Here is a 25831-nt window from a genome sequence, read left to right as displayed (position 1 = left end):
TGTCCAGAGTCGGGTGCCGCCCTGAAGAACTGACGTCACGCAGGTTGCCCTCCTTGCCGTGCACCCCCGAGTCCCGGGCACTGTCTTTGTTGCTGTGTTTGTTGGCCTCATTGTCCTTGGCGCGTCGGTGGTACTGCTCAAGCTTCCGTTGTAACCTGGCGATGGAGTGTGCCGACTTCTGGTTTTTCTTCTCAAACACTTGGCGGATGCGGACTAACTGATGTAGTGAAAAATGGAAAATTCACAGCACATTTTATACATGAGAATTCACAAGCACCGTCAATTCCAGACTAAATGACGCTACACTTTTGCTATACAGACGCTCCCCCTACTTACGAACATTCAAGTTACAAACAACGGTACATAGGAACATTTTTTTTCGGGATGTCGAAAAATATCCGGACATTACTGTAAGTTAGACTTTGTATTGTGAGCAAATTTTCCAAGAAGAGGACAGTGCTGTAGTGCTTCTTTCCGCTGCGTGGCGCTGTGAGAGGTCACCCAGCATCCACCCCGAAGAAGAAATCCGGCTTCTACTTCCTGGTTTGTGTGTATACACACTGCACTGTATCTCTAGCACGCTAAGAACTTTGACGTTTGTATTGTTTAATATCTCTTGCATCCATTCAATATGGTTGGTGTAAAGTGTTAACAAGAGGCGAGTCGTTTGTTTTGAAATAAAAGTGGAATAAGAAAGCTTAATACGGTTGAGAAAATGGTTGTATCGCTTTTTTCGTCCACTTTTTACCACGGAAGAGGAAGTCGGCTAACTCATTCAAAAGTAAGTTAAACTTAACTTTATTTATCTTTATCTTTATCTTTATAGTCAAGTCATGTTTATTTGTATAGCCCTTAATCACAAGGAGTCTCAAAGGGCTTCACAGACCACAGATTGTCAACGCCTAATGTGTTTTTTAGCACTATGCTTTATCATTCAGCCTGCTTTGTAACGTTATAGAGCATATTATTTTATCAAACGTTTATATCTTAGTTTCAAAACAATACTTATACAAGCCTCGGGCGGCATTAGCTCAGGAGGTAGAGCGCTTGGGGTAAAGAGGTCGCAGGTTCGATTCCCCCTACTTCGATTATATGTCAAAGTGTCCTTGGGCAAGCCACTGAATCCCTAATGCCCCGATAGCAGGTAGTTGCCTTGCATGGCTGACACTGCTATCGGTTAGTTAGTGTGTAAAAGGGAAAACTGTGAAGCACATTGTAAAGCGCGTTGGGAGGTCTTCATTGGCTTGAAAAGCGCGATATAAATGCAGACTATTTACATTCAAACACACAAAATATAGCACTGAAGCAACTTACAAACAAATTCAACACAAATTCAACTTACGAACGATCGTTCCGAACCGTTTATAAGTAGAGCAGCGTCTCTACTTCAAACAGTGTGGCTATGATAACGGTGCAGATTTTTCTGTTTGTTTTTTTGTGCCGGCAGGGAGGAAAATTGCGAGCTGCTCTTTTACACAATGCATCAGCTCTAAATACTAAACACCATCTGTCTCTAAATAACTTCTGGAAGGACATCTTTTTCAAACCATTTTAAAAACATGTGGCTCACCTGTCAAACCAGATCATAGGATAGTTTTACTTTGAAATTCTTTAATATGTTAAATTTACCGAAAGCCACACAAGACATCATCGCCTTCATACCTTATTAGCATGACGCTTGATCCTAATGAAAGCAGCTGCCGACTAGATTTTCCCCCGAACGCGAAGTAGTCCGCGGTGTATGCTGGGATTTATATACCGGCGTTTCATTGGCTAACCAATGTGGTAATCACCATTTGAATCCATCACTATTGGCTTGGTTATTCGGAGGTAAAGGGGGCGGATCCTTTTTATCATTTACAGGCTCGCATAGGCTAAAGGGGCAAAACAAACCCTGCAATTGGCCAATTTGAATAGCATGTTGGGTTGACGGCATAGAGAAAACAGTATTTTACTTTTCTGTACTGTATTTGTAAATATTTTACTCTCCTGGATTTACTACACTCACGGATATAAGAGGACCATGGTTGCACATTATTATTGAACGCAACGACTTCGGTGAGGTACTCCGGCTATATATTTTCCCAGTATCTTGTTTCAGAGTGATATCGATGTTTCTTTGATGGGTCTTTTTCTAAATTAAAATCAATTCCAAGTGTTTATTGTCATATGCACAGTAAAGTTGCGAGCGAAAAAGAAAATAGAAACTAAGGAATGGTTGGCATTTCTTGAATCCCAAGACTTTAACCTTCCAAATGATATTTGGAATGATGCATTTGAGTGACATCGTACGGACACCGCATCCGCACGTGTCTACGACACGTATTTGCTTCTTTGCAAGCTTTCGGAATGTTAAGGGCGTAATAAGTTTGACTGAACTATCTGACTGTTTTGTCGACGTTCCCATTGTAGCGCCTTATAATCCGTTGCGCCTTATGTATGGAAGATATAGGACCAAAAACTATTTTTCGGGGGGGTGCCCTATAGTGCGGAAAATACGGTACTTACATTAAGAAAAAATACACTTTAGGGCTCTGTTAATGTGTTATACCCAATATGGTCTAGTTTCCTTAAATACATACAAAAATGTGTTTAACTGATATCCCAGAATGATTAACCTACATGATGCAATTACCTGTTGCCTGTTTCACCCACCTTACTGGTTTCATGTATAATTTGCTGCGCTAGGTTTTTTTTGAGTTGGTAAAGGCTGAATGTAAGCGTTCTGCAACAAAAGGGGTAGACGCCAAATTCCCAACGCGGTTGGCGCCTGGTGTGTGCCGGGCTTGAAATGTCACAAGTTGCCGTGAATTAGTTCAATTTGATGGCTGCTTCAGCTTGCGGCTATGAATTTGATGCGTACAAAGACAAAATTGATGTTTTTTATATTTGAGCATGTGACATTTAATAAAGTGGGCTCTGTCATCTGGAATTTAGGGTATTCCTGATCTCTGTGTCATATTCACCTGCTGCTTGTCAGCATTGTTGACCAGCTTCAGGTACTCCGCCACGTTCTGGTCCCGTGCTGTCTGCTCCACCTTTATCTGCTCCGTTACCTAAAGAAAGAGGACCATTTCCATGACGACAAGGGAACATGGAGAAACCTGAAGCCAAATATCAGTGCTCCACAATAGAGGGAATTTGGACCCAGATGCCTTTCTATGAATGCAGGCCTATTATAAGATGCTCGACCTTTAACCAGGGTAACTTTTGAAGGCCATACTAAAGTATTCCCGTGCAGCTTCACCAGTTGTAACACTAAGCAACAAAACTACATATGATGTAGACATAGTGCCTCCCTCCCTTCATTGTCCATTCTCACAAATTAACAGACATTTAGGACCAATATATTCTTTGTATTTTCCATCTTAAAAATAGAAAAATATTGTTTGAAATTATTTTGAGGCATTATTTTTATTGTAGCCTTTGAATCTAAAAAATAAAAAATAAAGTTACTACTCCAATTAAGTATTTAAGTATTTTTGCCTATTTTAAGGTATTTTTTGATTGATTTTACAATAAAAACCATCCTTAAAATCAGGGAAATCAAGAGAATGATCTGATATAGCAGAAGGTATACATTTTTTACTCTAATTCAAGAACTATTTTAGACAAACATTAGGAAGTAAAATACATTGTGTAAAACGATCTTCAGTCTTGCATCTTCTATCCAAGACAATTTTGCTTATGGTACTGTATGCCTGTTTTTAATTGATTACAACAATAAGTAAAACAATGTTAGAAAAACAAAACATCCACGCAAAATAAGCAAAACCTGCCAATGGTTTTTACAGTTATGACAAGAGCAGTTTGCCTCCGAAAAATAAACATATAAATCCAAATAAAAACAAATTTGATATGCCACGCCCCTGCCTAGATTCTTGTCACTCTTCCTCATTCCTGGGCCAGCCTTTTACCTTGATGAGCACAAGTGGGGAGAGTCCTATTCAGCCTAAGTGCAATCAAGTCAATCAAGACAACCTTCAAACGCTGCAGGAGACGAGAAACCGGCCCTGGAACGTTGACTATTGTGGTTTTAGAAGCCGATCCATGTTTGCACTCATGTTTTGAACTAAGTGTTTTGAGGTTCCATCTCAATTGTTGCCTATGCTTGGAAATAGGCAAAGTGAATCCTAAAAAAAGTAAAGTAAAGTAATTCATTCATCCAACAGCGCTTGTTTTCAGCCAATCAGAACGTGAGGCAGACGATTTAGGTTGGCCATCTTTGTATCAAAAACAATGCACATGTGATCCACACCTTTGTAGAATGTTTTGTATCAAAATAGTTCGACAATGTGTCCGAGGCACTTGTAATATAAATCGCTTAAGACTCAAGTTCCCTGTGAGACAATGGGCTTGAACCCACGTCTTGCATTGCCATTATTATAGGTACATTTTTTCATCTTATTTTTTCATCTCCAAACGGAAGAGCACCTTCAGTAACAGACTGCTGTCACAGTCTTGTTCCACAGACAGACTGAGGAGATCATTTCTTCCTCATGCCATGAGGCTCTTTAACTCCACCCGGGGGAGTAAAAGCCCACAATAAACCACAACCACACATTTGCATATTACCCTATTTTTATTACAGTGTGTATTTTATGTAGCACGATTTAAATACTCTATATCAACAAGTTACATTGGGTATTTATGTATTATATTACTTTATTATTGTTTTACTTTCAACACAAGAATACTGATGGTAGTGTAAATTTCCCTACGGGGATGAATAAAGTATCTATCTATCTATCTATCTATCTATCTATTTAAAATCAACCATCAAGATAAATACCTATACAGCCAACCCTTGTTTTCGTGCCTACATTCACAGTAACATGCTGGGAAAATCAGTTGGTTACAATTTCATCTAATTCCTTATGACACAGCACCCTATCAGCCCCACAGAATGACATTTAGCTCCTCCCTGCCACGTTAATTGGGTACATCACCGTGAAATAGAAACCTGGAATCACCTTAAATATTTCCGGAATGGGTTAATTCTTCCATAGCTTATGAACTTGGGCTTCTGACTTTCTCAACATTTTGCTTCCACCCTTACAAGGTTAGCGTCTTTGGTCAAATCGATGCCATGAAAAAGAGTCTGCATAAATTAATTGACACCCTTTTCTACTGATTTTAGAAATAAGTTGGCATAGTTCGGAAGAAATGATACGGCTATGCTCTCCACAATATATCCCCCCTGTTTCAACCATGTTGAAGTGTTTGTTTATTGAGTTTGGTGTGAATAAATGTAGTTGTAAACTGTTAATTGATAAATACTTCAAATAAAATAGAATGTGTAGGTTTTTTCATAAAATTATTGAGACTGATTGATTAGTTTTTTTCTGTCGGACCGCTGGCGTTCTTATTGGGGCAATCTGGGTAACTACAATTTGAACTCACGAGTCTAAAACTATATTTCCGTGAAAGCTAAGTTAAAAACCTTACACTGTACACTGACCTTGAGTATTTTCTGTTGCAGGATGTCGATGCCCAGCGCACCCTTATTGAAGTCCAGTCCCACGCCATCCACCACATCCAGGTTGGACTCAGAGCCACCACGTCGCATAGGCACTGGGATGCTGAGGACATCGCAGCCGCTGCGCTCCGCCTTGACATAAACAGTATGTCAACAGTGACGTGCAGTCAGTAGAAGCAGGCGAGGCACAGCTAGATAATCATGAAAATATAACATTAAAAATACAGACGCTCCCATACTTACGGCCATTCTACTTCCGAAAAACCGTAGATATGAACATTTCTTTTGTGATGTTGAAAAAAATCCGGACATTACTCTAAGTTCGATTTTGTATTGTGTGCACCATTTTCCGAGTACAGGACATTACTGTAGTGCTTCTTTCCGCCGCTACCAGCCTGTGGTGGCGCTGTGAGAGGTCACCCAGAATCAGCCCGTAAGAAATAAAATCCGCTTCCTCTTCCTAGTTCTTGTGTAAACATTCAATACTGTCTGTACTATGTCTATACTATCTCAACGCGCTAACAACTGTGACATTTTTATTGTTTAATATCTCGTGCATCCATTCAATATGGTTGGTGTCAAGTGTAAATAAGAGGCGAGCCGTTTCTTTTGAAACAAAAGTGGAATAAGAAAGCTTGATGCGGTTGAGAAAATATTTTGATCACTATTTTTTTCAGCCACTCTTACGGAGGAGGACATCTTGAAGCTCATCTTCCAAAAGTAAGTTACACTTAATATGCTCTATAAAGATAAAGTTATTTTTACTTATTTATTTTTTTGTACAAAACAATACACGTTACTTATACAAGCCTTAAACATACTTACATAAACCTTAAACATACAAAATATAACACTGAAGCAACTTACGAACAAATTCAACTTCCGAACGATCATCCGGAATCTCGTTCATAAATAGGGGAAACGTCTGTACAATAAATGTTTACATTTATTCAGTGTTCAACTACTTTCTCGTTTAACTAAACTATTTTTGGATTTTCAAAATCACGGATTTTTTACCTTTACTGTTCAAAAACTAAGAGCGGACAGCCACCGGGATTCACTTGTCTCAATATAGCCCCCAGGGGGGTCATAGGAGAAGCACGCGCCTCTTGTTGGCGGGCGATAGTGAAACCACAACAAGTGATTCTGATTCATCACACCCCCTCAGGGCCAATCCATGAAGCAGTATTAACAAGCTAACGGTAATTGAAGTGCAGCCATCTGGAAAATTTTTGACATGTTGCTTGGCGTTTATAATAAAAAAAAAGCAGGTTTTCATCTCGATCAATTTCCAAACTGTACCATCAATCATGACATTTTAGAAGAAATGTTCTCTTATGCTACAGTTAGTATATTGTTATGGAGAAAATGCTGTATTGTTCTTTAAAGAAAACCCTATAAATTTTGTCAATCAAATGATCAATAAGCTATTCAGTGGGCTGGGTGGGTGTACCCGGTAACCCAGGGGTGTCAAACTCATTTCACATGGCGGGACACATATGGCCTCAGTAAATGGGCCGAACTATTAAAATTATACCATACATTCTATAAAGAATTCCACCATACTTTTATGTAGTGAAGCTGCTGACTAACATTAAATTGCCATTTTTTTAAATCACCACTGTAAGGATTAGGATTCACAGATCTGTATTCTTCATTCTAAGGCAGCATTTTAAAGGCTGGTCTAGTCTACGTTAGTTGTTCCTGAATTTTAGCATCTTTTACGCCTGTACAAATGCTTCAATACCAGGTGTCATGTCCTGTCTAGCTGACACTTTAGAACAGGGGTCGGGAACCTTTTTGACTCAAAGAGCCATAAAAGCAAAAAATATTAATTTTATTTTGGGAAAGAGCCACACCATATATTATGAGACAAATTTACTAAATTGCTAAACCCGCGCCCCAGACAAAAGCTTAGTCTTCGGCACATTTATTTTTGATGATTTGATAAAAATTATGAAAAGAGAATAATGCCAGAGCCCCTGTCCCAAATTCAACAAACAGACCACTTTAAACTTGTCTCTTTCTTGCAATTACTCAAGATCGGTTAAACTCCTTTTGACCCTTTTTTTCATACATATTGGTTTCAAAACCAGATGCAAGCATTTATTTTGTAAAAACGTCACAACATTCTGAGAATAGGGAGCCTTATGTGCTTACCTTTGGCGAGAGATGGGAGGGAATGCTTGTACTTTTTGCATAGCTCCACCCATCCCTCCCACTCACCCAATCAAATGACTAAGTTCTCTTCCGGTTTTTTGGCGTATTTACAGTTCTGTGGATTCATCATAAAGTATCTGAACACTGAACACAGATTACATAGTGAACTTTTAAATAAAGGATTCTTTAGCGTTGTACAGCCAAAACGAGTTTTTTTTCCCCCCTTTTTTTGTGTGACACCTTGACTGTAAATTGTAGTGAAAAACGTGCCCTATATATACTGCGAAGTGTTTCCTTTGCATTTAGCTTTGGTTTGGCTTTACGTGTACCTGAATAGCAGAGACATTCCCGGTTTTGAACAAAATTGATAAATTTTGCATGCAATCAAATTGGTCTCTGAGCCATAGGTACTCATAGAAAGAGCCATATATGGCTCGCGAGCCATAGGTTCCCGACCCCTGCTTTAGAATGTCATTTAAGTGCCTGTTTGTGAGCTTTGAACACGTTTTTGTTTTCTTGATATTCATTACTGAGAAGATTTGTTCACAAGGTAGGTTTCTCCAAGCATGCACAAAATTTTAGCAGCCAGGGACAGACGGGATCGATACCGGATACAGGAGCAAGATACCGGACAGGACGGGACGGACGGGATCGATATCGGATACTGGAGCAAGATACTGGACAGGACGAGACAGACGGGATCGATAGCGGATACTGGAGACTGGAGCAAGCTACTGGACAGGATGAGACAGACAGGATCGATACCGGATACGAGAGACTGGAGCAAGATACTGGACAGGACCAGAGAGACGGGATCGATACCGGACAGGACGTGACAGCAGGGCGATATCTGATACTGGGGACTGGAGCAAGATACTGGACAGGACGAGACAGACGGGATCGATACTGGATACTGGAGCAAGATACCGGATAGGAAGAGACAGGCAGGATCGATAGCGGATACTGGAGACTGGAACAAGCAACCGGACAGGACGAGACGGGCGGGATCGATACCGGATACTGGATAAACGAGAAGGATATCGGACAGAGTCAAAATACAAGTCTTGCGAGTGCAGAGGTTTGTTGACGGACTGACAAAGAGTGAATTAGAGCACTGAGTTTAAATTGGGGGGAAGCCAATCAGGCAACGAGTAGCAGCTGGCGCCAAACAGCGGGCCCAAGTGTGTGCAATGGGCAACCGTGACAGCCTCATGTTGTGTGAAATTTCTCGACCTACAAGTATTAAAAAAAGCACTTTTCTATGATAGTTTATGCATTTTTGCTTATTATTCAAATAAATATTATTTTTTTAATGACAACTAGGGAGCTCTTAATAATACACAATCTCCTTTTAATGAGTGTTTAAATTAGGATAAAGAAGTTAAAATAATTATAATACAAAAACATGTTTAATAGAACAGGATAAGTTTTGTTATGATCTATGATGCGCTTCAGCCTCCCATAATACAAGGTCGGTAAAAATCAGCGTAATATCAGTTCATGGCATTAGTTGACCCTTTTCGTCCTCTTATCGTGCCATTTTCGGGACAAACATAGAATTTTAAAACACGAGGCTTTAATCCATCACGCTGCGTTTTTTTGCCAAGGACTCTCTGTACGTGAGTGCGTGTGTGCTGCTGACACACCGACATAGACATACTAAATGATGCTGTTACATAAATACAAATGGAGCTCACATATTGCAGATATACCCTTCAAGACTGTAGTACAAACAGTACATTTTCATATAATCTACATCTAAAACATTGCACTTAACTGATGCGTACTACTAGTATGTGTGAGTGTTTAGACAGCTCTTCACTGGTGCTAATGACACATTCTGTCAAATGGGCTCCGGTAACACAGTAGAGAAATTATTCAAAAATTAATTCAATAAGAAAAATTGAATAACAATAAAAAAAGAGAGAAACTCATCTGTACCCAAAACAAGGGGAGTGATAAAAGCGGTCCTGCTAAACTTCTACGCACATTAAAATGTCCATGTCTAAATTAAGACCACATTTAAATTCAGGGCATGCAGACACACACGCAGAGTTGGAAACACTGGTAAAGTTCATTAGGGAATATGAAACGGACAGATTACGGTGAAACGCTGAGTTTGAGGCCTCTGGGGAATATCCTGCAGGGGGTGTAGATCATACAAACATACACATAGGTACACACGCACAGAATGATTAACATTTAGGCAAGAAACTTCAAGGCTTTGTGCCAGGCAGGAGAAAATACATAGCCACTGGCGTTCAAAGCTAATTAAAAATAACAAAATCACAAGTGTCAATCAAATGTTTTAATTAAAAAATTAAGGAGTGCTCTCATAATACAAGTGTAATGAGTGAGGTGCAGCGGTGGGCCGACAGGGCCTGCAAGGCCTTATCTGCTGGCCTATCAATATGTGGATCATGTGATAAATGGTCTGCATTTATATAGCGCTTTTCAAGTCAATGAAGACCAGCCAAAGCGCTTTACAATGTGCTTCACACTTACCCATTCACACACACACTCACATACCCACCGATAGGGAGTCATCCATGCAAGGCGTCTACCTGCTTATTGGGGGCATTAGGGATTCAGTTTCTTGCCCAAGGAAACTTCAACATATAATACGGAGGAGCCGGGAATCGAACCTGCGACCTCTTGATGTGATGTTAACTATATTTTGTCCATGAATACTTATTAAATCCAAATCAAAAACGTCTGTCAGGTTCCTTTTATTGCGTTTCCCCTGGTTGCGCTTCTTTCATATTGAAGCATTTAACCCAGGGGTGTCAAACTCATTTTAACTCGGGGGCCACACGGTAGAACAAACATTCTGTTGGGGGCCGGACTAGCAGATTAAAGAGAAAGAAAAAGAGAAAGAAATAAGAGAAAGAGGGAGGGAAAAGGAAAGAGAGGGCAGGACAAGGAAAGAAAAAGGGAGAGAGGGTGAGAAACAAAGGATAAAAAGTCGCGAGAGAGGAGGAAAATAAAGGGAGAGGAAGAAAGAAATCCAAAGAGAAATAGAAAGACAGAAGGACAGAAAAGAGCAAGGAAAGTGTGAAGGGTATGAAGAGAGAAAGAGAAAAGAGAGAAAAGGAAGTCAGAGCAAAAGAGGTTGAAAGACACAGAGAGACAGAGAGAGAGAGAGAGAGAGAGAGAAAGAGCAACAAAGGAAGAGAAAAGAGAGACAGAGAGTGAAAGAGACAGAGACAGAGAGTGGGAGAAAAAAGGTTGAAAAGAGGGAGAGAGTGAGTGAGTGAGAGAGAAAGAAATACAAGTGCAGTGTCTTTGTGAGAGGCACCTAGCTTTGGCAACATCAAGTTGACATATTTCAACCTGCAGCTTGTTTTTCTCTTGCGCTTCTCTGAGTGTTGTCTCGCGGGCCGGATTCAAATCCTTAGCGGGCCTGATCTGGCCCGCGGGCCGCCTGTTTGACACCTGTGATTTAACCAATCACATTTCAGCAATTACTTGTTCCCAGGGTCAGAAATCTACCCGCAGGCCTTTTCAATCAGTTCTGCAGGCCAAGAGGCGTAACATAAGCGTGGATAAAGCTGTTGGTTTAGCCAATCAGATTTCGCGTTGGTGTAACCAAGGCTTTATAGCAGGCTTATAGGGAAATGTCAGCTGATTCAAAAGCTATGATTTCGTAGTGGGCGGTAATGGAAGTATTTCAACGAAAGAATGAAGAAAAATAGAGTACCCAATGTCCACTACTTACCTTTAACTCATATATTAGCCCTATTTCGAATAAAAACATATGTCTGAAATACGACAGGACAAGTTCGACTTTCAGCATTAGCTAAAAAGGCGACAGAAAATAACTTCTTGGTGGAATTGAAAAACAGAGAATCTGTGCGACAGAGTAATTGAAATATTATTGAAGGGAAAAAAAAGCGGAAATCTAAATCTTGCAATTTTGCAAGGGTATTATTGATGCTTCTTAATATGTGTGGCAGCTGTAGCAGCACTACATGTTTTAGAGCTGTAAAACATGTTTTATGGGTTGGATTGCAAACTTCCCTGTATGGAGTTTGCATGTTCTCCCCGCGCTTGCGTGGGTTTCCTCCGGGCACTCCGGTTTCCTCCCACCTTCCATAAACATGCATTTCAGGTTTATCGGCCAGTTCAAATTGTCCCTAAATGTAAATAAGCGAGTGAGTTGTCTGTCCCTTTGTGCCCTGCGACTGGGTGGCAATCAGTTCAGGGTGTCCCCTGCCCACTGCCAGAGGACAGCTGAGATGGGCTCCAGCACCCCCACAACCCTACTGAGGATAAGCGGTGCAGATAATGGATTGATGAATGCATGGAGGGATTGATTGATTCAGCCTACTGAAGGCCTAGGTGTGAAATATACGGGCTGCCACTTCGAAATGATTATGCAAAATATGTGTTTTCCTTAATTTATTTTTGCCAAAAATGATGAACAAAAATCAAACATGTAACAATCAAGTAAGTTAATGCAATTTGTGTTTAATGAGGTGCAAAACAATACGTTTTCCACATGTTCCCTAATCCAAATGAAGAAGAGCTGAAAACAAATAAAAATATCGGATCAGGAAATACTAGCAATTGAAAAAAAGCATTGATCGATTTATCACAGCATGCGTGTAAAAGGATGGAAATAATTAAGACTTCACTCGCTGGCTGGTTGTAAAACACAGTATGTGTGTTTTGCCGAGCTCCACTCCACTGCATACTATCGCTGCTTGAAATCAATTCGTGTGAATCCAGCAACAATTGCTGGTCATTAAATTGAAAATCAATTAAACACTGGTAACACACAGCCAGTTTATGTAACAACCGTGAAAATGTGTCTAATGAAACATATTAAATGCCTCACTTTATGCTTTTATACTGCACACTACCTCTGTTCCAAAGCAGAGAAGGATGTCCAAAAAACAAAAAACAAAGAGAGAGAAAAAAAAAATCCTAGTACTGTAATCCCTTTCTTCTCTACTCTTGTAATCCCAACATTTTAATCGCGAAAAGATTACCTAGCAATCCTTTTTTAAAGAGGGTCTAAAATACTGAGAAGTCAGGGAAGGGACAACAAATAGGATCTTGGCGTCAAAGCAATGTGAATATTTTATGATAAATCTTATGTCTAGATTGTGAAGATTCTGGGAAGAAGACCAAGGAACCGTAAAACAAAAATGGAAGTAGAAAATGTCATCCTATAAAACAAACACTTTTGCTTCACCAAAGGCAAGATAGGCTTTGATGAGTTTCAACCTCACATCCTTCACCCATTGAAAAAAAAGGGAATTTGCCACCTTAAACATCTTTCCTGTATACATAGGTTTTTTTGATCATTTCATACAGTGTACCCCCTATAACAATTTTTATACCAGAAATAAATAAAGATAGAAAACGACTGCTCTTGTCTTGCCCATTTTGGTTCTAATCCGAATCATTTTGGTCGCTGGTAGCAGATGACAACATCATCGTAAATGGCCGATATTGCTGCGATATTCTACATAGTCTGTCTTGCTGTGAGTAAATAGGTTAGGTTAGGTTATTATCGCTTAATAAAGAGGATTTGCTATCAGTACTAAGGGGAGCAATTGGCGGATGGTTGAGCTCAACAAACTGTTGATAAGTGAGCATTTGTGTAAACTTAAAATGTAAGTTACTGTTACTTGTAATGAACATCCACACAATTTTTTATAGCACAATTGTCTTTCCTGACTGCAGTAGTTTGCATGCACAAACTAGACAAGCTGATGTTGGCAGTAAACCGTCACAAGCAGTGTCGTCTTGAGTGTTCTCTCGTGGTAGCCTGAGGGACAGCGCAAAAACAGGAATTTACTCCGTCTAGCAAAATTCATAAAGCATATACATACCAAAATTTTCGTGTTTGGATGTGCTCGTATAAAGAGGTACAACTGTATTTTTTTTAAACACTCCTGGAGATGTTAGTCATTAGCCCATCTATAGTATTCCCCCACCCCCTTTGTTAAGCTTATAGACTTTAAAAGAAGATTAAATAAAACATTAGGTATAAGGTTACATTAATTATTGACATTTGTTTTCCCCACGATGATGACAAAATGTGACATTCAGAGGTCTTGAGAGGTCTTTGTTATCTATTTGTGAGCATTTTAAAATCTCACCACTTTGAGATCAAATTGGAGACATCTATGTGTGTTTGACTAATATGTCAGTATGTGTGCATATGTGTGTGTATATGTATCACTTTAACGGCTCGAGTATTTACGCCTGTCTTAATCCAAAGCGTGTCACTCACACACCCGACATGGCTGTTGCCGGTGAGTGTGTATGTCTATCGGCGACAGGATTAGCCCACGATATCCCGCTAATCCGTCGCCACCGGACCCGCATTACTTCCGCGGTGCCGTATGACGGGCGACATAAGTGAAGCGAGCGTGGTGTAGCGAGAAAATCCCGGGGTCAGTTGCCATGACAACTGAGATGAATGAAAAGAGCCAGTAGTGAGGTCATCAGTCGAGATCTCTCCCACCCTTGCCTCTCAGTGGCTGAGTGTGAGGCGAGTCAAAAGAAATGACACGCTTCTTAAGATGCAGTAAGTCTAGATTTGAGCCACTCAAATAGAGAAAAAAATCCCTTCAAGCATCGCCTAAGGCCGTTTTCAAATATTTAGCACACTTCCTACACAAAAAATGATAGTGTAGGGCTAATCTTTCAGTATTGTGTTAAGGCGAAGTACCAAAACAGATTTTTTCAAATAACTGATGTCTGAATTAATGATATAAGATCCAGAAGCCTTCATTTATTGAACAATAACAACCCGTTGCCATCCCTATCAGTGTGGACGATCCTCTCACAGTTCCCTTTCCTCACATGGTTAGTCTGTGCCTTGCCATAATTGTACCTGTATTAATATTTTATTTTTTATTAATATTTAATTGGTTTTGTTTTGTTTCGAAGGCTGTGTGCGTTATTGAGGTGTCTTTAAAAAGTTAAAAGTAAAATATTTTCTCTAATAAGTATGCGTTAACAATGCCCAGACTGAGTTCAAAGAGTTTTTATCTTTCGTTCACACCGTGTCTATCTGCTTTCATGTTACTTTTTTCATGACTCGCAACACATTTAGAACAGTAAAGGGTAAAGGAGGGTTGAAGAGTGATTTCATGCTCATCCTCACGATTTTCTGTTAGTATAACCTGGAAATGGGGAAAGTAAGAAGAGGACTGTTTCCAAACATTCAAAAGGCCAAACAAAACCTCAAAAAATTGAAAAAAGAAAAGTTTAGATCGCATTTAAGAAATACCCGAGCCACACAAGGAGCCTGACAAGAGGCTGCAATGAGGACTTAAGACAGAAGATGGCGTCAGCAAGTAGAAATTTTCAAAATTCCGGACAACACTTTTAATCATTGTTTGTGTATTTTTCGTGATTTTATTTCCCTATTGAAAACCACATTTTTTAATACAGAATTTGAGTCTCAATTCAAATTATGAAAAGTGCTTTACAAGTACAATTTGATTGGATTTGAACATGTTGTACGGGGCACAGCTATTCTAGACACATTATTTTTGATTGATGTGTTTGTAAAATGGCCGCCACCAGGTTGTACTTGTTCCTGGACACACCGCAGGAAATGGTGCCCCTTTGTGGTTAAGGGATTCATCCACCCACTCTCTGAGGTGCTGTTTAGCCAATCAGAATGCAAACCACAACACATGATATAAATCCCTGAAACAATGAGACCCCGAATGGAGAACCGGGTATGAGATGATATCCAATATCCAACATGTTTCATCTCGGGTGGTGAACGTGATGAAAATGAGTGAAAATTACATTAAAGTTTCTAAGAGACAGAAAAGATGTAATTTTCACATGATGGTTGCCTCATTCCTCATCCACAATTGTGATATTCATCTAACTTTCGCTTTACTATTTGTTGCCAACTTGCAGTCTTACTCCAATGCTGACCTAGAATAAGTCGTGCCTAGTAAGAAAAGTCATTCATTCTCTTGTTTGAATTACAAAAATATGTTACTATGATAAAAGTGACATACAGTAAATGACGAATAAATTATTTATTGGAGTATAGTGCACACCTTTTTTTACCTAGAAAGAGCTAAAAAAAGATTAATGTTTGGGTGTGTGTTAAAAACAAGTCCTTGAGTGACGGTTTTATGTCGTACGGCAATATAATACGAAAATGCGCCATGATTTATCAAGCAAAGATATTGAACCGTACACAACCACAATAGTAAAACATTGAATGCAACCCCATCTACCAAAGCCCAAGACCCCTATGGTCTAAATAACCTAATAGTCTGGAGGGCAGCCAAGGGCAGAAACACGGAAAAAGAAACTGTCTGAGGTGGCGAGCAGGACGTGACGGTAGGACAGCACCGAAGCGACCCCATGTCGGAAGTACTCCCCCCTCTTCCTCCGCGACCTGCCGCGCCTTCACCGCGCCCCAGTGTTTGTGTATGTACTAACTGTAATAATAACAATAATGAGGCAGAAAACCGTAGCGTATGCTCAAGTGAAGTGTATTAAACCCTTGAATTGTGCGACATGATGTAACACACAACAACACTGCCGCTGGGGCATACCATGGCACAAAGTGGGGGTATTCCCACCACCTCTAACACCCTGCCGCACCGCTTCAATGTTTGTCACCTACAATGCTTAGTCTGATCCGAGAAAAAGTTTAACCAAATCTTATACCGATCGATTATGCATGGGTGTGTGCTACGCTTGGATAAATAAAGTACTATTGTACATACCTCAATGTTGATTAACATTAAGTTGCATGATCCAGTGCTCCAGACCAATATAAGGCAGCAACATAATGGCACATGGTCTAAAAGCAATGCTCAACACAAGCTCATCATGACTCACAATTTAGCCTCTAGAAACAAGTCACGGTAAATATAGCAAAAAGCGGCACTGCGTTATTTTTCCTAAAGCAAAACTAATAGGACTCCCGTGGGGAAAATCTCCAAAATGCCCATTACGGTTCCTTGAGGCCAAAGAGAAAACACAGCCTGAGACTTTCACCAAACAAATACAAAGATTATCACTATTATGTAAACACAAAAACCAGAGCAAATAGGCATTAAAAAGCCATCCATATTGACGTCCTGATAACAAGTATAATAGAGTCGAGCAAATCCATTTCCTCCAAGGGAAGCTTCTTATCACAGTCACTGGGGCATCATGGGACACAGACAACACAGCTGAAAGTCTCCAGCTGTGTTGGGATTGTTGGACCTTGCTCCCAAGCCAATTAGTCTGCCCAATATAGTAAGTATGGCCTTTTAATATGTTGTTAGAGTGAGTAGTGGGTAAGCCGTGTCTGAAATTACTAACATTTCAAGAATAATTTTTTAGTAATAAGAAATATTTTTCACAGCCTGAATAAGCAAAGACATGACAGAGAAGAAACGGTATTTAGAGACAACCAATTAAGAGCTCTGTCGGGTGACTTTTAACTTCAAATTGAAACTAGCATGTGCTATATTTTAAACTCATACGCGCAAACACACTCCTGTGTATATGGATAAACATACACATTTTTCACATTTTCACACAGGTTTATCTTTTAAGTTAAGGAGTACAAACCGATTTAATACCTTACAAAAGTAACTCATGCCACTAAAAAGCTTTCCACATTTGTAACTTGCCAAATACCAGATGAAAGGCGAAATATGTTTGTTTTAGATGTTGCTTTAGGATTTGACTTTTGACTTTTGTCGTTTTATTTTACGATTGCTTACTCTCCTACCTTTTTGCTGGTTTTTGTTTCTTCTGTTTTCCTGCCCTGGTGCCAGCAATTTATAATAAATGTTGTTTGGCTGTAATGTATGGAAATAGCAATAATGAAAATGACGATGGTAAAATAAGTGATGGAAGTAGTGACGGTGATGATGATAATGACGATAATGAAGAGACTGTGTGTCCAAAAAGCCAATGTAAATATGTATATTTGAGAGGTGTTTTTTGTATGTAAATACACAGAAGAGCTAACTGTGAGAAACAATTACTAATGAAGTCAAAGGGGTAGGATTTAACAAGCATATGCTTCTTCCTACTTCCTTTCGAACATGTACGATAACATTGTTTGTGTTTTATTTTCTTCTTTTGATTTGTTGTTTGGTTTTTGTTTTGTTTGAAATAAAAGTTTCATTCATTTAAACAAAGCAATTTCATTTTCTAAAATTCTTTTTTTAGACCAAGTTTTTGGGCTTCTCTTTTATTTCTTCTGTTTTTTATTTCAAAATAAGCTAAAATGAAGCAACACCCCAAACAACACTAAAGATAACTAGCGTTCTTCATGTATACCGCACACATATATATATATATATATATATATATATATATATATATATATATATATATACACACTTTTTTTTTTACCTAAAAATCCCTCAAAGTTTGGATGGACGTTATACAGGGGGTTTTACTGTACTTGGGATCATTGATCAGTCATATAATAAAACTGACCACAATCTCAAAATATTGGATACAACGCGAACCAAACCCGGGTCGCTGCAAGAGGGCGCCGAATCCTAACCACTACACCACCGGTGATACAAGTAACCTACCAAAAGGCATTCGATTTTATCTATTCATCACACTGTTTTTACTGATACCGGAGACAAATGTTAGAGAACAGAGAAAAACAGAATGTCCTCCTGAAATAAGGAAATAGACGCAAAAAAGAACAACGAGGAAAACTGGGTTCAGTACTTGGCCTCCTTCTTTTCAGCATTTACATGCTTCCATTAGGTGATGTTATTCGCAATTTTATATCAGTTTCCATTGCTACGCAGATGACACTCAACTATATCTTCAGATGGAGGAATCTGCCACACTAAACTGTGGAAATTTGGAGGGCTGCCTCACTGAGATAAAAGAATGGATGTCACTCAACTTCTTGTGCCTTAACTCTGAAAAGACCGAAATGCTAGTTATTGGTCCATCTAAATGCCGTGACATTTTTTTAAAAAAACTGCTCTGAACATTGACAAATGAAATGTCACCCAGAGTAACTCAGTCTAAAATTTAGATGTCATATTTGACCCCAGTCTATCCTTTCAAACACACGTTAAGAATATTACTGGAACAGCTTGTTTCCATCTTCGCAACATTGCTAAAATTCGCCCTATGCTGTCTGGGTCGGATGGGGAGATTATAATTGATGCGCTTGTTACCTCCTGTCACGATTACTGTAATGCACTACTCTCCGGTCTCCCGAAGTCCAAAATCAGGAGCCTTCAGCTGTTACAAAATGTTGCAGCGTGACTTTTAACCAAGACAAAAAAGTTTGATCACATTACCCTGATTTTAGCTAACCTACATTGGCTCCCTGTTAGCTTAAGATGTGATTTTAAGGTTTTGTTGGTAGTATACAAAAGCATGCATGGACTTGCTCCCTCATATCTTTCAGATTTAATTTCCCCCTATGTTCCGGTCCGAAGCCTTCGTTCTGAGAGCGCCGGTCTTCTGGTGATCCCAAGACCCAAGAAAGATTCGCACGTTCAACAGCGTTCTCGATTCTGGCCCCGGTGCTGTGGAATGCTCTTTCCCCTGAGATTCGATATGCAACCTCAGTGGAAATGTTTAAATCGAAGCTTAAAACAAACTTCCATTCTATAACATAAGAATAACCTATATTTTATGTTGACAATATCTGTGCATTATTTGTTATTGCAACATCCATTGCAGCCCGGTCATTCTTGAAGGGGGATTACCTCATGTGTGGTCCCTTCTCAAGGTTTCTTCATTTTCCTTATGTCGAGGTTTTTGAGTTTTTCCTTGCCCTCGTGTAGGTTTTAGATCAGGGGGTGGTGTAATATGGTTTGCAATAATCTGTTGTCTGTGCAGCCCTTTGAGACTCTTTGTGACTAAGGGCTATACAAATAAACATGACTTGACTTGACTCCCAAAACGACATGCAAAGTCTTTTTAGAGACGTTTTAGCGGGGAACGTATACTGAGGGGGCATTTTTCGTCACAAAACGGCGAGGTTGAAATTATCAACACAGACTTAGAGCGCCCTCTTGTGGTTTAGTGTGGAAATATCATGTGACACGATACCTGTAATGATGTGTCAAAAATTTTACACATAAGTCTTACTGGAATACAAGTCGCAAACTATGAAAAAAGCTGTGATTTATAGTCTGGAATGTATAATACATACATTTACTAATCCTCCATTTGAAACCATTTTTTGTAGTATTTGGGGAGTGTACAATTCCAAACGCATGTAGTCTCCATAATTGGACGTTGAGTCCAAATGTCAAACGAAACCTCTAGCCTCCGAAACGCAATTGAGTTGTCAAAGTGAGACGAAGCGTTACAATCATATCTCCGGGACTTGCCGACGTGGAAAAATGTTGCTTGGTAAATTGGGCGCCCTGGAGTAAACATGTACGAGCATGACGGAACCAAGTATCACCTGAACGCCCCCAGAGAAACAAATCCAGGAAGACGATAGCAGTTGACAACAAGGTTCGTCAAAGACAGTTAACAGAGGAGACATACTACTGGGAAATATATTTCCCGTGTTGATCTAGTACTGGTGACCTTTAGCGGACCATTCGAGCCTGATAACACAAGTCAGCATAAGCTGTGTCATGTATGTATGCCAACAATGCATAACACCAACCAGAAAGCAACATCCAAAACCTGTTCAGAAAATAGAATCAACCGTATTTGAGTTCAAATCTCGACAGACAATCAGGGCAAACCTGTTTTGCTATGCCGGCATACAAACTTTCTCCATACATACGGTTCATGTGTTACACTTGCAAACTTCATCACAACAAATCTGGACAGTGTAAATAATTGTCGCAAAATTCCATGTCAGACATCACTCCTATTAAATGAAGAATAATTTAAAAAGAAAGCTTGCAGTCTGGGGACATTTCACATGTCTGTGTTTTATACACACAAGTAAAAGCAAAAAGAATGCGGGAACTATTGCATATGTGCTGGAATACACTGTTTAAATTAAGTATACAACCGCACAACAGAAAGAAAAAAAACAGACCCTATTCTCTACACTATAAGGTGCGACAGATTAGAGGGCGCACCCCAAAAAATTAGTATTTTATTTTATATTTCTTTCATATAAAAGGCACACTGGATCTAAAGGCGCATTAGAGATAAAACTAAGGGCTATAGTTGCATTAGAATAAATAGGTACCATATTTGTGTATTAATTAATAAACAAACTGAACAAAGGGAAAATAATTGTGGGAAGTAATTTGATCATCCTGAAAGATATAAACAAACGCATAGCCTGACACATTCAATGTCACGAAGCGGGTCGGGAAGCAGGAAGTTGGAACTCATTTGCGTAGACGATCTGTCACTTTAATTGAGAAAGAAAAGTTGTCCAACACACAAACGGACCAGAAACAAAACAAAGCAGGCTTAAATGCATGCAAAACTACAGACTAGGCATTTAACGGAATTAAACAGAACTTGCAGGAATCTCTCAGAATGTTACACCGAAGTGTAACAAAGTCCAACAAGCACAACAAGAATAAACAGGTATCAAACAGGCATGAACAGGTTTTCAACAAGGGTAAACAACGATCTGGCAAAGGGCAGTTCCAAAAGGCACGTTTAAGTACCCATAGGAGTAATCAGGAAATGCAGGTCAGCTGGGCGCCATGACAACCGTGCAGGACATGACATTCAATAGTTTAAGCTAAGACCAAAAGGGTGGAAAAATGTTATAAATGTTAATGTCATTTCTAATCAATTCTAATTATTATTTCTATAACATTTGTATCTGGCACCCTGACTAATATTAGTGTGATAATGAGATAAGACGGGCAGCACCGCAATGTAACGGGTATCGCACGTGTGGCACAGTTCTGAGTTAATGGGACTGAATCTTTTGTGTTGAGCTTGCATGTTCTCCCTGTGCCAGCGCAAGACTCTTCTGGGCACTCCAGTTTCCTCCCACATTCCAAAAATATACAAGTTAGGTTAAATGGCTGGCCAAATTACCCCAGGTGTGAACGGGCAAATTAATTGTCGGTCCCTATGTGCCCTGTGACTGGCTGGCAACCGGTTCAGGGTGTCTTCTGCCCACAACTAGAGGATAGCTGGGATGGGCTCCTGCACCCCCGCAACCCTACTGTGGAAGAGCGGTGCAGATGGATGGAAGAAATAAGACCCGTAGCCTACAACTCTATGACCTTAGTAGCATGATAGATGGCATCTAGGTTCGATTCCTATTGCCATTATTGTTTTGCAAATGTAATAATACACTTATATGCATAGCCAATTTTTCCGTTCATTGGGCGCATCAAATTATAAGGAGCATGTTGACATTTCTGGCAAATGTGTCATTTTTGGTTGCACTTTATAGTACGTTAAATATGATTTAGTCAATTAGATCGGACACTGTTATTGCAGCATGTTTTTAAAACCAAATGAGAAATGTTTTTTTTTTTTGTATTTTGCTCAGCAATGTGTAAGAGTTTTATTTACGTGCCACAGAATTACCTGTATTGAACGTTTGGTGCCAAGTAGGAAAATAGTTGTTTACCTGATCTTCATCAACATGGCATGCAAATACCCCAACTTGAATCAGTTACGTTTTGTTTGAAAATGCAACTCAGGTATAATCAGCCTTTCTTAAGAGGAACACCAATTCAACGTGTTTACCATTTTAGCGACGACGGGGTAACCTCAACCCGACTGCTGGTAAAGTTTTTCCTGCAGCTCCACCGGGTCCAGGCATAGTCGTGCATCCAGACCTCGGATAAAAGTGGTCCTTTAATGGGTACAAAGCGAAATCATCCTCGCTTCCGAACGAATAAATCCACTACTGAAGACGCCGAGGGTCCCCGACTGTACCAGCGCGTTGGCGATGAGAGATTACAAACGCCCGCAACTCCACAACCTACTCGTACGTAGTAAACTCCGCCCCCCGCGTCAGAGGCAGGGAGCCCTTGCACAGCATATCAAATACAGTGGGACCTCGCTACTTCGCGGTTCGACGTTCGCGGCTTTAGAGCTTCGCGGTCTGTAATAGGTTTTTTTTTTTTTGAACGCGCGTCGCTACTTTGCAGATTTTCATTTTTCGCGGGAATCCCCCTCGGCCGACGACCCTAGCACGGCGCGCCGTTCTCGTTTCCCGGCGCGCGGTTTTGGTGCGGCTTCCGCTTCACCGCCCCCCCCTAACCTCACAGGTCCCCCCAGCTACCCCTTTCCCTTGTGGCCGCTCGTCCGTTGGCCGGAGCCATCGAGGGCCGTGTAGCGCCATGTAGAGCCATCACGGCCCGGGCGGGAGACGCCGGGCGGGCGCCGGCCTCCGCGCCAAGCACTCGACCCGCTCGGCTTGTTCCGGTGTCGTGCGTATCGCGCCAGAAAGTACCCGCGCCACGGGTTAGGGGCTTGCTCGCGGGAGCGACCGAACGGCACCCGCGGTGCGGCGCAAGTAAAAACCCTGTCGTGAATTTGTCTCCAATCGTCCCGGGTGGACGTAAAATCGCTCAGCTGTATGACTCTTAGCGGTGGATCACTCGGCTTGTGCGTCGATAGCTAGCTAGCTGCGAGAACTAATGTGATTTGCAGCTGCGATTGGCTGGCAACCAGTTCAGGGTGTCCCCTGCCAACCCAACATTTTTTTTTTCTTTTTTAAGGTGCGCCGCTACTTTGTGGATTTTCACTTATCGCGGGTGGTTTTGGTCCCCATTAACCGCAATAACCGAGGTCCCACTGTACATCCCGCCTTTAAAGGTATTCCCTAACGGGTTTTTTATTTTTAAATTATGCGAAGAATTTGTAGCGGTCCTCCCCACAATTTTGCAAATATGTTGCAAAATATTCCACGCATCGGGGGAATCAAGAAATTTAGTCTCAAAGTTGAACAATCGTGCTTGTTTCCTGTAGAGCTATGACGTCAATGAAGGAACGCAGTACTTTCAAAATGGCAAAATCCCATTAACACAATATGTGGGACAGCTCCAAAACAGACAGTGATTGGAGTGAACAGCGATTGCATGCCGCTCATTTCTGCTTGGAGAAATAAAACTTTGCTTACCTTGTCGCTGGGGGTCTTTTGGGTGTTTTGTCGGAGTTGCTTCTTTGACTTCTCCCACTTTTAGGTAGGGTTTGTCTTTTACGCCACGTGGTATGATTTTGTCCAGCTAGCTCCCCATTAGCATCGGGGCTGCCGAGGCCTTCCTGTTTTGTTTGCTCCTGGTTGGCTCTCATTGGTTGGCCACTGTGAATCGTGTGACCGGCTAGCCTGGCGTGTGCTCCAGTTTTCAGTCCAGTCCCTTCGCGTTAGTCGGCGTAGACGTTTTTGTTGTTGGTTCTCGGTTAGCCTGGCTGCTCACTTTATATTTGTAGTTGGTCAGCCTCGCATTTTTCCACCGAGGCTGCGGCCGCCTTTCGTTGGTCGGTCGTGGTTAGCACTACATGTGTTATTTTTTTCCAGTTAGCCCCTTTTTGACTGGTTGCCCTTTGTTGTACCATTACTGTATCCACCTGCAAAACTAAAGAATTTAAAAAAAAGACAAGCTGTCTTCAAAATGCATTATCTTCGGAAAATAGTTGCAATACTGTACATCGATGAAATTAATTTTGATTTTTTTGTTGTTGTTGCAAATGACGTGTACTATTTCCTCACATTTTTTTCAGAAGAACACCAAAAACGGTGCCATGAAACAAGCAAATACATTTTAAGGAACAATATGTAGAACTTTTATAATTATTTAACATGTGGCACAAGTTCAACAGCCAGAATTCTAAAATATGAGTGGCTTGATTTAACAATATATGCATAGCAGCAGATCACAAAACACAACCATTTTCCTTCCCCCCAGCCTTTCACAAGGTTTTTGGGTGTATACTTAGCAGCAAGATGGTGGTCATAGGTGAAAAGAGATGAGGCTCACGCTATGTGAAATAAATTTACCCGACCTACGAGTATTTAAAAAAATGCATGTTTATACAAATGTTCATGTTTTTTTCCTATTATTCAAATCAATATTGTGTTTTTTAATGAATTGAGTTTTTTTAACAACTAGGAGGCACTAAGTAATACATATTGTCCCTTTAAATAGAGTAGTTCATTCATGAATAATTGTTTATGTAAATAATAATTTTCATTAAATTACATAAAATATTAGTTATATTGATATTTGAATGTATTAGCATTATTACTACTTCATTAGTTTAAAAAAAAACATTGAACTTTGCACAAACAAAATTGAAATTATTTCAAAGGGACTGTACCAAATTTGGACCCTTTCTTCTCAGTGACGCCCTCTTCTGGCTCGCAGTTCAAATCTTTGTTAATTATTCATCTATGTGGCAATTATGGCACCTGAATTGTGCGGAAAATGCTCACTGAATGGCTTTGAGATTCTATTGTGCGAACTTTGAACCCATTGAGTTCACTTTGCAAAGACATGAGCTGATATTAATCAGCATGACAAGTAGGCCTGCTTACAGAAAAGACCCTTGAGGGGGGCTAAGTCTGAGGCTTTGAGTTTTGCCTTTGGAGTGGGGCTGATCAGAGCGTCTGCGCGTGTTAATGAGAGGCCGTTTCGGTAGTAAATCATACTTGCTCTCCCATATAACATCATACTTTCAAACATGCACAACAATACTCTCATACAGACACAGTCATACCCATGCACAAACACTACTACACTCTCTCTCATACACACTACTATACTCCCCCACACATACAATTATACTCTCACACACATTTTTATACTATGTCACTCATACTACTATACTCTCATACACACTACTATGCTTTCATGCACAACCTACTATACTCACACACTCGCAAAACCATACTCCCTCTCACACACTACTATAAACTTACAACCACTACTATAAACTCACACACACTATTATACTGTCACACCCACACACATTACTATACTACCACACACACTCTCTCACACATACAATTACACTCTCACACAAACAAACACTTTTATACTATGTCACGTATACTACTATGCTCTCATATACACAATACTATGCGTTTACACATAATCTACTATGCTCACACACACACACACACACACACACACACACACACACACACACACACACACTACTGAAAAGTCAAACACACTACTATAAACTCCCACATACTATTATACTATCATACACACACTGCAGCACTACTACACACTCGCTCTCACACGTACAATTATTCTCACAGCAACACTTTCATACACACAATACTCTCTCAGA

At 40.2% G+C, this 25831-nt stretch overlaps 1 protein-coding gene across 2 annotated transcripts in view; it reads right to left on the bottom strand.

The window, feature by feature from the left end:
• LOC148356767 (transmembrane and coiled-coil domain protein 3-like) overlaps window positions 1-22491 on the bottom strand; it is a 30570-nt gene extending 8079 nt beyond the window's left edge. Inside the window, exons 1-4 of one of the 2 annotated variants that reach the window (XM_088347853.1) lie at window positions 22271-22491; window positions 5449-5611; window positions 2967-3056; window positions 1-217 (exon numbers count right to left, since the gene is read on the bottom strand). The exon at window positions 1-217 is cut by the window's left edge and continues 460 nt beyond it. In XM_088347853.1, the coding sequence (XP_088203979.1) occupies window positions 1-217; window positions 2967-3056; window positions 5449-5611; window positions 22271-22356 (556 nt within the window). In that variant the 5' untranslated portion in view covers window positions 22357-22491. The remainder of the gene's footprint in view (window positions 218-2966; window positions 3057-5448; window positions 5612-22270) is intronic. The other variant, XM_088347854.1, reaches the window with a different exon arrangement.
• Between the last annotated feature and the right edge of the window lie 3340 nt (window positions 22492-25831).

The sequence above is a fragment of the Urocampus carinirostris genome, chromosome 11, assembly GCF_059441175.1.
Source record: "Urocampus carinirostris isolate Australia breed hairy pipefish chromosome 11, RoL_Ucar_1.0, whole genome shotgun sequence".
Lineage (NCBI taxonomy): Eukaryota > Metazoa > Chordata > Actinopteri > Syngnathiformes > Syngnathidae > Urocampus > Urocampus carinirostris.
Note: the sequence above shows the minus strand (reverse complement) of the source record. Positions and strands in the feature narration are given on the sequence as shown.